This window comes from Epinephelus moara, chromosome 24 (assembly GCF_006386435.1).
Source record: "Epinephelus moara isolate mb chromosome 24, YSFRI_EMoa_1.0, whole genome shotgun sequence".
Lineage (NCBI taxonomy): Eukaryota > Metazoa > Chordata > Actinopteri > Perciformes > Serranidae > Epinephelus > Epinephelus moara.
In genome coordinates, this window is record NC_065529.1 from 16431206 (window position 1) to 16443809 (window position 12604).

Below are 12604 nucleotides of genomic sequence, written 5' to 3' on the forward strand. Positions count from 1 at the left end.
TGTCACAGGCCGATGACTCATCAGTGTCCCAGTGTTCACTGAATCTGTAACCTAATCACAGACTGAAATCCAATGCACTTTATAGTGATTCACTGTACCGACTGAAGCGAGGCCCGTCTGGACACACACTTTTGTTTCATAACACAGGCCCCAGGTGTCACGTAACGAAAACAACACCGTAGCCGCGGGTTACAAACGCTTTGGGTTTGGCGACAAGTGAGGAATAATCGGCCTGAATCGACGTTTCTCTGATCTGTTGTGTCACTGTGTCTGCAAATCTCACCAGGAAAAAGGGACAGTTCACCCAAAATCAGAAAAAAACTGTTGTGCTATTAATGACTCAAGATTGTTTTGGTGTGAGTTGTTGTGTGTTGGAGATATCAGCCGTAGAGATGTCTGCCTTCTCTTGAATATAATGGAACTAGATGACACTCGGCTTGCGGTGCTAAATGCCCCCAAAAACTCAGCAGCAATGTCACTTTCCAGAAATCATGACCTGGCTACTCAAGATAATCCACAGACCTTGTTGTGAGTGGTTTCTTTCTACCAGATTACACCCACAAACCATTTCACAGCACGTATGTGACACCAAACAATCTAGATTGACAAATAGCACTACAGGTAAGAAGACAAAGGTGTATTTTTTAATTTGGGGTGAACTGTCAGCCAGTTATTCATCACCCTCCACTATTCTTCCTCTTTTGACCATCCCACCTCTCAGGACTCCAGCAGGGGTTTCAGAAGAAGGGACGGACAGGCTGCTCAGGCCTCCTTTGATTATAGGAGGGTTGTTTTTGTGTGCGTGTGTCTTAGAAGTGCACTTAAGTGCTCATGGGCAAATCTTATCATGCTCTCTGTGGACAGCAAATGCTGGATTTGGTGGATCCTGACAAAGACAGGGGAATGTTTGCATCACTGTGCATGTTAAATTAGTAAACTCCACTCTTGGTTTTATAATGTCACCGAGGCAGTTGGATCAATATCAGAACACACGTTTCAAAGCAGAAATCACCCCAGAGCAGCACATTTTCAGTTAATAATCATTTTTATTTTCTTTAGAAAAAGAAACTATCACAACTTCATTTGGTTACTGTACAGTTTCTCTTCTCATAGTCACTCAGTCTGATAACAGGTTGTGATTTCATGCTGGAACACCAAACACCCTCCTACTAACGCACACCACTAGGTACAACATGACAGTATACAGCTTTCTCTTTTTCCACATTTGCGTTTTACATCCTCTGATATTCTGGACTGAATAGCAAATAGAAATCACTTCTATAAAAAAAAAAAAAAAAAAAGGAGACAGAGTAGAAATCCCTGACAGATTCACTTAGGAAACGAGGGACGAGAGAAAGAACTCTTTGAGCGGTGTGGTCCATACAACGTGCACCTGACCTGTGTGTCTGTGTGTGTTTTTGGACAGCACCATAGTTCACTATATATGTGTGAGTTTAAGAGGTTCCCTGCCCTACATGAGACGAGAGTGAGAAAAAAAAATGAGAGAGAAAAGAGATGGTGGGGGGAGGAGAGAGAATCTAGGTCAGATTGTGGAGCATGCAGACCCCCTTTGCAGACACACTTGTATACGCATTCTCTCGCTCTCAGTGGACAGAACTGCATGCATGTTCATCCGTAGTCGGGACAGAGGAAGTGGAACACAGTTAATATAACATTAAGGGATGTATCAAGTATGTCTCCCTGAGAAACACTTCTTTCTTCAGTACCGTAAAAACCCTCCTTTTGTCACTGGCCCGTCCTGTCAACTCCTCTACACCTCCCCCTGAAATATAAAACATCTTGGCTCATATTAAACATACCGCTCTTCATTTTATCCTGTGATCTATCTCACCTTGCGCTATTGTTCCATTAGGATTAATGCACCGCTGCCAACAATTGCAGCAGGCAAAGTGGGGGGCATGGGCAGGTGACATTCACACAAACTTAACTTTCGACAGCCAACTTTCCACCCCGCAGGTGTGTATGTGCAATGACTTGCAGCTCTCCTTCTCTCTATATATATATATCAGTTTATGTGAGCCGGCCTCACACAGCAGGCTCAGTTTGTGAAGTACCAAGTGTGACGGTGACACCTTTGTGACAGTTTGAGTTCGAGTGGAGCTACTGTCCCCCTCCACCTCCTTGTTTCACTCAAATGGGGGAGATGGGAGGAGTAGGGGGCTGTAAATAGGTTGTCCTACGCCCTCTCTCCCACAGTAGCACCACGAAGCTAAAGCACACACACATACTAACGTCACATATTGAGCTGACATGCAAGCACCAGGGATCAGGAAAGGTAGAAAAGAGCGCGATTAAAAAAGACAAAGAAGCGAAGACTTATTGCTACAACAGGTTTGCCTAATGCTTCACTCCATAATGCTGATCCCTCATTACCTGTGTGAAGGCCTTTGTGTTGTATACATGAGGGATAACTGTGTCAGTATGTGTGCAGGGCCCAAACACTAGCGCATGATTTTTTTGATCTACTAAAATCATCTTGGCTGAACAAACGTTTGCTCGCTAACTCTAACGTGATAAGAGTAATCTCTGTAGCCCTTTTCAAGTTTCACTCATGTCAACACTTCCCGAGAAAGGGTGGCGTCCTCTGAGTGTTAAGAAAGAGTGTGAAGTGTGGCAAGTGACAGTGCAGGTGTGCTTGAGTGTGTTAAAAACATAATGCTCACGTGAGAACACACGCAGGTTAAAAACATTTGCTCATTTACGAAGCTCTCCACTCATACGAGGAAGGTTTTAAAAAGCATTATCTAAATCAAACCTCATCAATGGCTGCATACAGAAATTCCACAGCCGCTCAAGGAAATCCTCTGTATAAAAACTTTTTTTAGAGTGTTTCTTTTATTGTCTCTCTCTCTCTCTGTTCAGCTAATATTAAAAACCAGGAACTGGGGTGTCGACACCTCTCAGTAGAAAACAAATAAAAGAACAACCAAACGAGTTTTAAAACCTAGCCTCCACTTTCTCCTGCGCTCTGACTCCTCCTGAGGAGTGCAGAGGAGGAAGAAGTGGAAGAAGAGAGGAGTTTACAGGACTCTCTCTCTAAGAGACAAGTTTGGGGAGAACCGTGCGAAGAGGTATGGCCTCCCCTGAATCTCCCATCATGTTGCTCCTCAGTTTGTTGTTGGCAGCTGTGGTGCCCAAACCAGGCCCCCCTTTGGCCAGGATTGAGGGGAAGGAGGTGCTGTGGTGCTCGGGGAGCCGTTTCACCGTGGCCCCTTGGCTCTTCTCGGTCCCTGGTAGGGGCTTGGGTAGGCGCCGATACAGCCAAGGGTGCCTGAGGGCCTGGCTAGGGGTGAGGCGAGACGAAGGGTCCCAGTCCAAACACTTCTTTATGAAGTCAGTAAAGGTGGGGTCCTCGCAGCCCTTGAGCGCAGCGCTCCACTCCTTGCTACCTGGGGGACCTCTCATCTTGCCGCGGCGAGAGCGAGACCCTGTCAGCACGGTGGCCCCCGTGGGCAGGGTGTTGGCTCCGCAGTAGCGAGGGTGGCCCTTGGAGTTGATGAAGTTCTTTGCCCTTTTGGCCTGCTCCAGGACCTTCTGCGGGGGCATGCCGAGCAGCTCCATGACACAGGCCAGCTGGTCACCCTCATCCTCACCGGGGAACAGGGGATAGCCAGTCAGCAGCTCAGCCAGTATGCAGCCAAAGCTCCACATATCGATAGGAAGGCCGTAACGTGAACCGAGGATTACCTCTGGAGCTCGATAAAAACGAGACTGGATGTAGGTGTACACCCGCTGGTGTTCAAAACAGCTGGAGCCAAAGTCAATCACCTGGAAGACAGAGGAGAGACAAGAATCAATGTAGAAAACCTGCTACAGGTCTTGTACACAACTTCACAGGCCTCCCATGACTGTGTCCTACCTTGATGCCGCTGCGTCCCTGCTGTTTGAGCAGGATGTTTTCTGGCTTGAGGTCACAGTGGATGATTCTGTGCCTGCTCAGGGCCTCCAGGCACTGCAAAATGGAGTGTGCAAACTTCCTGACCAGTGGCAGGCTGAAGCCCTGGAACTTGTTGCGCTTGATAAGCTCATACAAGTTCATGCTCAGCAGCTCAAAGGTCATGCAGATGTGGTTGCGAAAGGTGAAGTTTTCAAGCATGTGCACCACATTCATGCAGCCGTTCCGATCCTGCTTGCGTAGGTGCTCCAGGATACGGATCTCCTCCTGCGCCTGCCGATGGAAACGCTTCTCATTGCGCACCATTTTCAGTGCCAGGTGCTGCTGCAGTTTGTGGTCGTACACCTTAGCCACTTGGCCGAAACTACCTTTACCAATGATCTGAAGAGGGCAAGAGAGAAGCAGAGAAAAACTGGGTTAGCTAAACATCAGAAGACATTATAGTTTTACAGACAGCCTACAAACACTTCACAAAATCACAATGTATGTGAGACCTTGAGGAACTCGTAGCGGTAAGCTAGGTGGTCGTGGGCGACATGAATGTATCCTCCCTGCTCATCGTCGTAGCCACAGTTGTTGTTGCCTCCAGCGACAGCGGGCCTCTTCTTGGCATTGGGTCCCACGAAGAAGATGTCAGGGTATGAGTGGATCTCACTCTGCTCCAGGGTGGTCAGCTGAGATCGGTACAGTCTCAGAGCCTGGTCAGGAGTGAGAGGGCCACACAGCTTCCCACTGTTCCCTCCGTTCCCAACTCCATGAGAGCCAGAGGATTCACTGGAGCCCTTACTGGATTCAGTGCTGTGGCAAACAGATATGACAGAAACATGGTATTTAATACCTTAGGTGGTGATCATCCTGCTTGTAAAAAAATGTTTTGGGCCAAACACACAAAAGGTGTTTTTAAGTTCTATTGGTGTCTTCATGTGTGTATCTTTCTCACCTGTCAACACTGTGATCCTTTGACAGGCTGGAGACCGGGGCAGGTTTACTGGGTGTCTGACCAGTGGTCCCGCTGTTCTGAGTTGCTGTGGTTATGGCGTTGATCTTCCGGTTGTTGGTGGAGTCTTCATACAGGTACTTGACCTTCAGCTGGCTACCTCGCACAGTTACCTGATCCCTCATTACAGCCTTGTTACTGACAACCTATTAGAGGCAGAAAAGAGAGAGACAGACAATGAACGAAAAGAAAGCTATTAGAAAATCCATTTGGTAAACATTCCACTGTAGCTTAGAGAGACTCTGAACAAGGTGTACACATTGACCTTCACTGTGAAGACGACATGTAGTATGTTGTGTTGTATGAATGTGATCAATAGAGTGAAGAAAGGACTTTATGAGTGTTCATCTACAGACTAGTAACACATTGTGCAATACAGGGGATACTTGTAGCCTGTAAGACCTTAACTGAGAGGCAACAAAACACTGTCACACACAAAATATAGATTTTTTTCAAGTCAATATTTCATATATAATAATATAGAGTTTAAGAGTCTTTCAGGCTCATTTTGCAAGCAAAGAAGAGTGATGAACAGAAAAACAAAAGTAGAACGTGCAGGTTGGCAGATCTGGGTCATGTATTGTTTGACACAGACCTTAATATCAACAGCAAACTGAGCCATTTGCAGAGATGCAGCACGCAGCAGGTGAACCAGCACAACTGGATCTAGATCCAGTGTGGCAGCCAGTTCAAAAGACTAAAAAGGTCCACCCCAAACCATAACTAATGAAAAATGATCCACATGCCAGCCAATTTGTTTGTTGGCATGCTGCAAGCGATTACATGTAAAAGCAATTTTTGGATCAGTGTCGCATTCATCTCTTAATTTGCATGAAACACAAGCACTTAAATTCCTATGGAGCAACAGGGATTGTATTTGCATATGGACTCAACAGCCATTGTACATCTGGTAATCCTTTTACAGGGTTTGACATTCACCATGGCCTCATGGCCCGGGGCCACAAAAAGTTACTTTGCGGCTACCAGATATCGCTGGAAGGCGGCCCCCTGTGGCCACTGAGTTTTATCGAGTCTCTTTATCTAAAAATCCCCATACACAACACAACATAACATCACAGTTTCACAAACATCCAGATTCATTTGCTCCTTTCAATTCAACATTCTATGACAGTGGTGAACGATACTCATCGCCAGCTAGCCTGGGCTCAAGACTACTGGCATTGCGTTGCCCCAGTAACATTAGAAAATGTGTTTGGGACGAACAGAGCTCTTCCCCGAGATGCCTCTGGGACAAAAGGGGCTTTTTATGGATGTATAACTATCGTATAGCAAAGGACAAACTGAATCCAGCAACAGATGAACGCAATTTTGTGCTCGGATCAATGGGAAGAGTGCTAGTCAGCAGCAGTGTTCTGTAGTATGTTTAGCTAACGGAGCTAATAGCTAACCACGCTAACAGCTAACAGAGCTAAACACAGATGGACTGAGAGTTTTTGTTTAGAGGTGCACGAAGCGTTTAACAGTTAACTGCAGTTTAATGTTACAACACAACAAGTTTACATTAAGTAAACGTTATGTTACTGAAGTACTTCAGCTGAGTACGGTTTGGAGGAAATGTTAAAAGTAGTTTGAGGTTGGAATTACAGATTCATTCCATCAGTATTGACATTTTACCAACTTTACCACCACATATCACCTCAAATATTTACTCCATTCTGTACTGAAGGACTTGTGCTTTGATAACAGTAAGTATACGTAGTAGCTGTAACTATTGATTGCAAAGTGCTTTACACTGTGAACTAAGAGACTGTGAGATAATAAACCATATGTACAAAGATATTTTTGTTCTGTTAGTCTTTTTATTATTTAAGTGTCACAGTTAAGGAAGGCTGCAATTCGCTGTGTTAAAATGTCTTTTCTGTGGACTATTGTTTTACATATGTTTACGTTCAGGGCATCATTAATGTACATATTTAGGGGCTTGGTGGCCTGTGGGGCTAGAGCTTAAAACTAATATAACACCTATCCCTGCTTTTTGAAAATGTTTGCAGACAACCTTTTAAAAGTGACAGATCCACCTTTGCTTGGGGCGAGTAGAGTTTCAAGAAAGCTCGAGAGTCTCGCTCTCGCCTGCCAGTTAGACGTCTTCGTTTCAGCAACCCCAGGAATTCATTCCTCCTCGTTCTCTCTCTCTCTCTCCCTCTCTTCTCTCTCTTACCAGCGGAAAGAACCCTCCACAAGATTATGGAGCTCAAGGGAAATGACAGTCATTAAAGTTAGATTATACTCTTAAACTGTAGAAGTAGTGTGGCTGTTAATAAGACACGCTGACATAAACTCAGCTTGGCTTTCCTATATAGAGACACACAGGAGGGGCATATTTATTGGGACTGTCTAGCTGTCCCTCTTTCACGTGAACACTTCTTACTCTAATGGCTGTGTGGTTTCACCCATCTGAGGGACGAAAGATTTTGAACCCAATGTTTTCTTCTCCCATTAGCTCGCTATGCTGCCCCGTGGAGCTTCTGGCTTCGGCTTGTACACACAGCTGAGCGGGTCTCAGGCAGAAACTATGTCAGCTGATAAAGACAACAGGGAAACCTACATTAAAAGTAGGTGCTGACACGTTCAACTGAAAGAGGATTCAGTTCACAGTGTGTTTGTGTTGTAAGCTGGGGTCCTAAAATAGAGGTGGAATGCAGCAAGGGTTTCCATGCATGTAACCATATAGTCTTAACTTATGACAACAGCCCTGCTGCTGACCCAGGGTCCCATGCAGCTGTTGTCCCCAAAGCTGTACTACAAACACAGTGAATGTCATTGATTGCGCCCCTTCACCCAGACACAACGCTGGTCTGAAAATCAGAGCTTACTACATGTGGAGCATCAACTGGATTATTGATTGACCGGGCAGGGGGCACTATTAACAAAAATCATTCTGAAAAGTGACGAGTGATGGAAATGAAAAACCACCGTTAGAGCATGAATCTTCTTTACCACCAAGTGATACAGAGGGTGGAGAGTCCTCTGTGTGCAAATCTGCAAAGTGCAACAGATGGAGAAGGGCTAATCTCTTTGCTGTCAGAGAAACACCTAAGTACGCTTTTCTCCTTCTCTCAAGCACACACTCAGAGTTGCACAACTCGACACATGTAGACGCACATCAGCAAATCATGGTTTTGCAGAGATAAAAGTTGGGTCGCAGACATAACAAAACTGATGTCTCATTAATTTTTATTGTACCACGAGCTGGAGCTATGTGCTACTACAATTTATTTTATCAGTTTCCTCAAAAAGACCAGGGATGACGTCAGTTTATTAATTTAATGGAGCACGAGGCGACTCTGAGCACTGTGCAACAAGCTGAACTGGGGCGAGCCACTGTCAGTCACATTCAACAGAGGATATTACCTCTGTGAGCGTGACAGAAAATACAAAGGAACAAGGACAAGGCTGGAATAGAAAACTAGGCCTAACCTCTACGCAAGCAACACTGATGGGCGGATTACAGGAAACAGAAGTAGGGGAGGAGGAGGGGGAGAATGTTGATTGGTGATTTTGTTTGTGGGTCACATTTTCAAGCCCAATAAATCTTAACAATATATCAAACCAGCCTTTTTTTCCCCTCTGCTGGTGCAGGAGGCGGTGGAGTATCGTTGCCTGTGCGTGTGCATTTTCTGCCAAAGGGGCTTTTCAGAGAGGCAAACATGGTAGAAAGGTACCCTACTAGTACAGTGATGTCCTAAATATCTTTTCTGACCACCGTGCAAATAGTATTCCAACATATGACACTAAAGAAGTAATAAAAAAATCTACTGAAGCCTCTCCAGCATCTTATCAATAAGAGTTACTGTATCCCCCCAAATATGCATGACTACGCTGCAGATTAAAAACTGAAATTGGTTCTTCTATCAAGCCATTTGTCTGAGCAGATGCAGTCATGTATCAAGAAATGGAGACCATACAGTCAGTCAATATAGTGTGCTTTGGAAAATTTGCATCTTGTGAGCTGTGAAGTGCACTGCTTTGCACATTCAAACTACAAAAGTTCGACAAGGCAGTAACTGCTGTTGGATCTCTGCATTTACTTTGGCTGGAGACACAAAATGGCTACTCCACTTCAGCTAATCTGACACGGTCATGGAGAATTGCCCTTTGCAACACATGTTCTCATATCCCCTCGGGCAGTCAATCAATATAACTCACATGATCACGTGTTATTCTCATTGCAGGGCATAAAGACTTGACTGAATTCCGCAGGTTGGAGATAAGAGAGGAGATAAGAGACGAGCCTGCAAATCAAGACTGAAGGAAGGAGGAGGGGTGTATATGTCATGAATGGGTACTGAGGGGGGAAGATCTCTCTGAGGAACAGGATGTCTAGAGACAGAGCGTGCTCCAGCACAGGAAATAGGGCTTTGGGCGTAAATGCGTCTGTGTTTTTGTGTGTGTATTTTTGTCTGTGTCAGTGTGTGTGTGTGTACTTACAGTGTGTTTGGGCATAGGGGGCAGCCCAGATGGACTGTTTGTATCCGCTTCGTCCTTAAGGATGTGGTCTGTCCTCATGTACGAGTCATACAGACCGTCACCATGGCGTGCTGATGGAACAGAGATGGACAAACAAATCAGCGTGATAGTGTGGAATCATCAAATCTGCAACACAGACGCACTCAGGGATAAAGGCTGAGGATGACGTTCAGAGGTCTATGGAATGCAATCTAATCTCCAGAGAGGCAGACAATCCCCTGTTTGTTTGAACCAGGCAAAGTCCCATTGATTATTTCATCAATCAACCTACCAGCTGCAGCGTGTACCTTGAAACTAAAACAAATAGTTTGGTATGGCCCAACAAATCCCGAGCACTAACCTTAGCGGGACAGCCCCACAACACTGGTCTCTGTAGACCGGCGGGGATGCACATTGTCTGCCACAACATCCTAACCCACATTTACTGTGAAAAGGCCATTATTAGCAGATACATCCATTGTATCTATTGTGTCCAATACATTGTATCCAAGGCCAGAGCGCCAACCTGACCAGCTTAGATAGGGCTTAGGGTCCCAGATCGCTAGCTCTGCAAGTGGTATTATTGGCCTAATGGGGGTAACAGATGCCTCTGTGACGACAGCATCTTTCCGTCTGCCCATCTGTCCATTCAGGCCGAGTCATGTAGTGCACACACACCAGGTGTGCTCAGAAATAGAGCCCATATGGAAGGATGCGGGCGCTTGTCATTCAATAGTGCTGTGTGTGCGTGCTCACCTCCGTGGCATCGAGCCAATGTGAAATGACATGGACAGAGTAGATGGACAAGGGGAGTACTGGGGACTGTATGAGGAAGCCAGTTACTCAAATGACAAACCTCCATCAGCCGGCTGTTCGCCTCGACTGTCATTTAGCCCACAAGTTGTCACTTCAATACAAGTATTCATCTCTGATGGCTTGAAATAAGGCCGAGCAGCCTGTTAGCATAAGCCATTTATAGGGTTATTATGTTGGGTTAGCTCATTAGCAAATGCCCCAAACTGTGGCAGGTTGGGTGTTCTGTCTGTCTGGCCCCTGAGAGTGCCGTAACCATGTGCAGGTGCGTCAGAGGCCCATGTCCCTTGCGTTCGTCAACAGACCAGCTCCGGGACAGATTAGACCTGCTGCCTGGATACAGATGCATTAGACCTGCACAGCACAGCAAACAGAGGCATTAGGGCTCCACACACAATATTGGGCAAGCACAGGCCTCATTAGCCCTCTGGAAACTCCTAATTACTCAGCAGGGGCTCAGCATCTGACTTTGTTGTCCAAGCAAACTTTCTCAGGGAAGAAAAAAGAATGGCGCCCAGCTCTCCACACTGTGAAAATCCTTTCTGAACAGCAAAGGCTAGAGAACAAGGTTCAAGCAAACATACGTACAGTAGATCATGTGTCATGAAACGTGGGAGTGTGGTGGGGTTAATTCACAGCCTTTTGTCCTCCTCTTCCTGGTATCATGGACAAAGTGTCTCTTTGCAGACAATAAGTTCAATGTACACCATATGGTACATCTGACAGAGGCCTGAGAGCAATGTCACAAACTGTTCTTACAGCTTCTAGTACACAAAAGAAGAAACGGCTAGTACCCCAAGCACACAAGTTTAGGTCAGTGAGGGTACAAACTCCAAAACAGCTGTTAAGAAAGTAGCTGACATTTGTCAAGGCTTATCAAACCTTGATAAGACAATTAAATGCTTACGGGCAAGACGTATAACAACGCAGAGCTTCCTGGGCTGTCCTCCAAAACATGCACAGTCTGGTGATTGAGATGCAAAGCAAAGAAAACAAGTTTACGACTCGCGTCTTCTAAAACACCTACAGTAGCTACATCTGTCCATTCTCTGTCCACTGAATCACACGATGCCACATGTAACCCAGGAGCCAAGAAATAATGTCAATCACAGCCATTTTAGGCACAAGGTATCTCAGTAAACGCCAACAAGAGTTGCTTGAGGTCGAAACTAACGCCACGCAGGCAGCTGGTGTTTGTTTCGCTTTAATTTGCACGAACAAAAACAAAAGCAACACGTCGACAACACTTAGGAAACAAAGTTAGTGACAAAGACTGCAACACTGTGCTGTGGTTACCTGTTGCTATTGGGCCCTCTGGTTTTCTGCTTATTATCATCATGGTTGCAATTAATATGTGATGCCAGCATCCGAAATGGAGAGGAAAAAATCCCGAGTAAAAAAAGTGGAAACAAAAGATTCAAACTAGAGTCACGTAGCAAACTTGACTAAGAGCATTTGTGAGTGTGCCGTGGCTCGGCAGTGTTTGCTAAAGTCCAAAAGCCCTTGAGTTGTGGTTTAGACTCAACTAACTCTAGTTTTTTTTTTCTATCTCTCCTTGGTGTTAACTAGTTTTCTCCTCGGCTTTCACTGTCATTTATCCTTGTTTTATTAAAACCACAGATGTGTGTATTCAGCGTGCTGGCTAACATTAGCCTTGGCTGCAGTTTGAAAAACCTGAGCAGGCGTTGGGGGTCGTCTCCCTCAGCTAGCTAGCCAGCTAGCTCGCACAACCACAAAAACACTCGTCCGCCCGAGAGCCGCTCCCTCTGTTAAAAATAGTTTGAGTCCAAATATTACAGCTTGGTGGTCTGACCCGTGTGCCCCTCGCCTTTCTCTGTCGGTACAGTGAGTCGGTCCAGAGCACCATTCCCGTGCTTATTCCCGGTTAGCTGAGTTTGTAGTTAGCAAGCAGCGATGCTACCGCTCGGTGAACCCCCACGATACTGCCCTCCTTCGGGACAGCTTGGGGGCCGCTTCGCTGGTCTTCGGGGATGGCTAGCCGAAATAGGCTAGGTCGCTAGCTGTACTCGAGCCCCATGTTGAGTGCAGAACCAACCGGAGCATCGCCTTCGCAGGAAAGCTTCACCTGCACTCTCGGTCCAATAAAGCGGCAGTGTTTAATCCTTCTTCTCTGCGGTGCGAGTATCTTATTCGACGCAGCTGTATGTTGTTGCTAAGGGCGTCTTCAGTGAGCCCGGAGTCAGCAGGCAGACAGAGGGAGGGAGCGGGGCGGTGCTTAGCGGGCAGCAGACAGCCAGCAGAAGGGCGCCCCGCAGCGTCCACCTGGAGCTCTGCACTGAGGCCAACGTGAGAGTGGGCTCCTGCCAATGTGCCCAACATTTGCTCCATTATAAAACTGCCAGTAGAATAAAGCTTGAATTATACACCAGGATTTCTGTCTCGAGTCATTA

At 46.0% G+C, this 12604-nt stretch overlaps 1 protein-coding gene across 1 annotated transcript; it reads right to left on the reverse strand.

The window, feature by feature from the left end:
- Positions 1 to 1276: 1276 nt before the first annotated feature.
- On the reverse strand, positions 1277 to 12396 carry dyrk3 (dual specificity tyrosine phosphorylation regulated kinase 3). The gene is made up of 6 exons (XM_050038120.1): positions 11490 to 12396; positions 9363 to 9472; positions 4857 to 5059; positions 4411 to 4714; positions 3881 to 4297; positions 1277 to 3789 (listed from the first exon to the last, which is right to left on the reverse strand). Exons 1-6 carry the CDS (start codon positions 11530 to 11532, stop codon positions 3058 to 3060), a joined length of 1809 nt encoding a protein of 602 aa, XP_049894077.1. The 5' UTR covers positions 11533 to 12396; the 3' UTR covers positions 1277 to 3057.
- Between the last annotated feature and the right edge of the window lie 208 nt (positions 12397 to 12604).

Coding starts and splice junctions, on each gene's coding strand:
- dyrk3 (XM_050038120.1), bottom strand. CDS start 11,532: ATGATGATAATAAGCAGAAAACCAGAGGGCCCAATAGCAACAG. Junction 9,473..11,489: donor AGAGGGCCCAATAGCAACAG/GTAACCACAGCA, acceptor CTGTTCCATCAG/CACGCCATGGTGACGGTCTG. Junction 4,715..4,856: donor AAGGATCACAGTGTTGACAG/GTGAGAAAGATA, acceptor TGTTTGCCACAG/CACTGAATCCAGTAAGGGCT.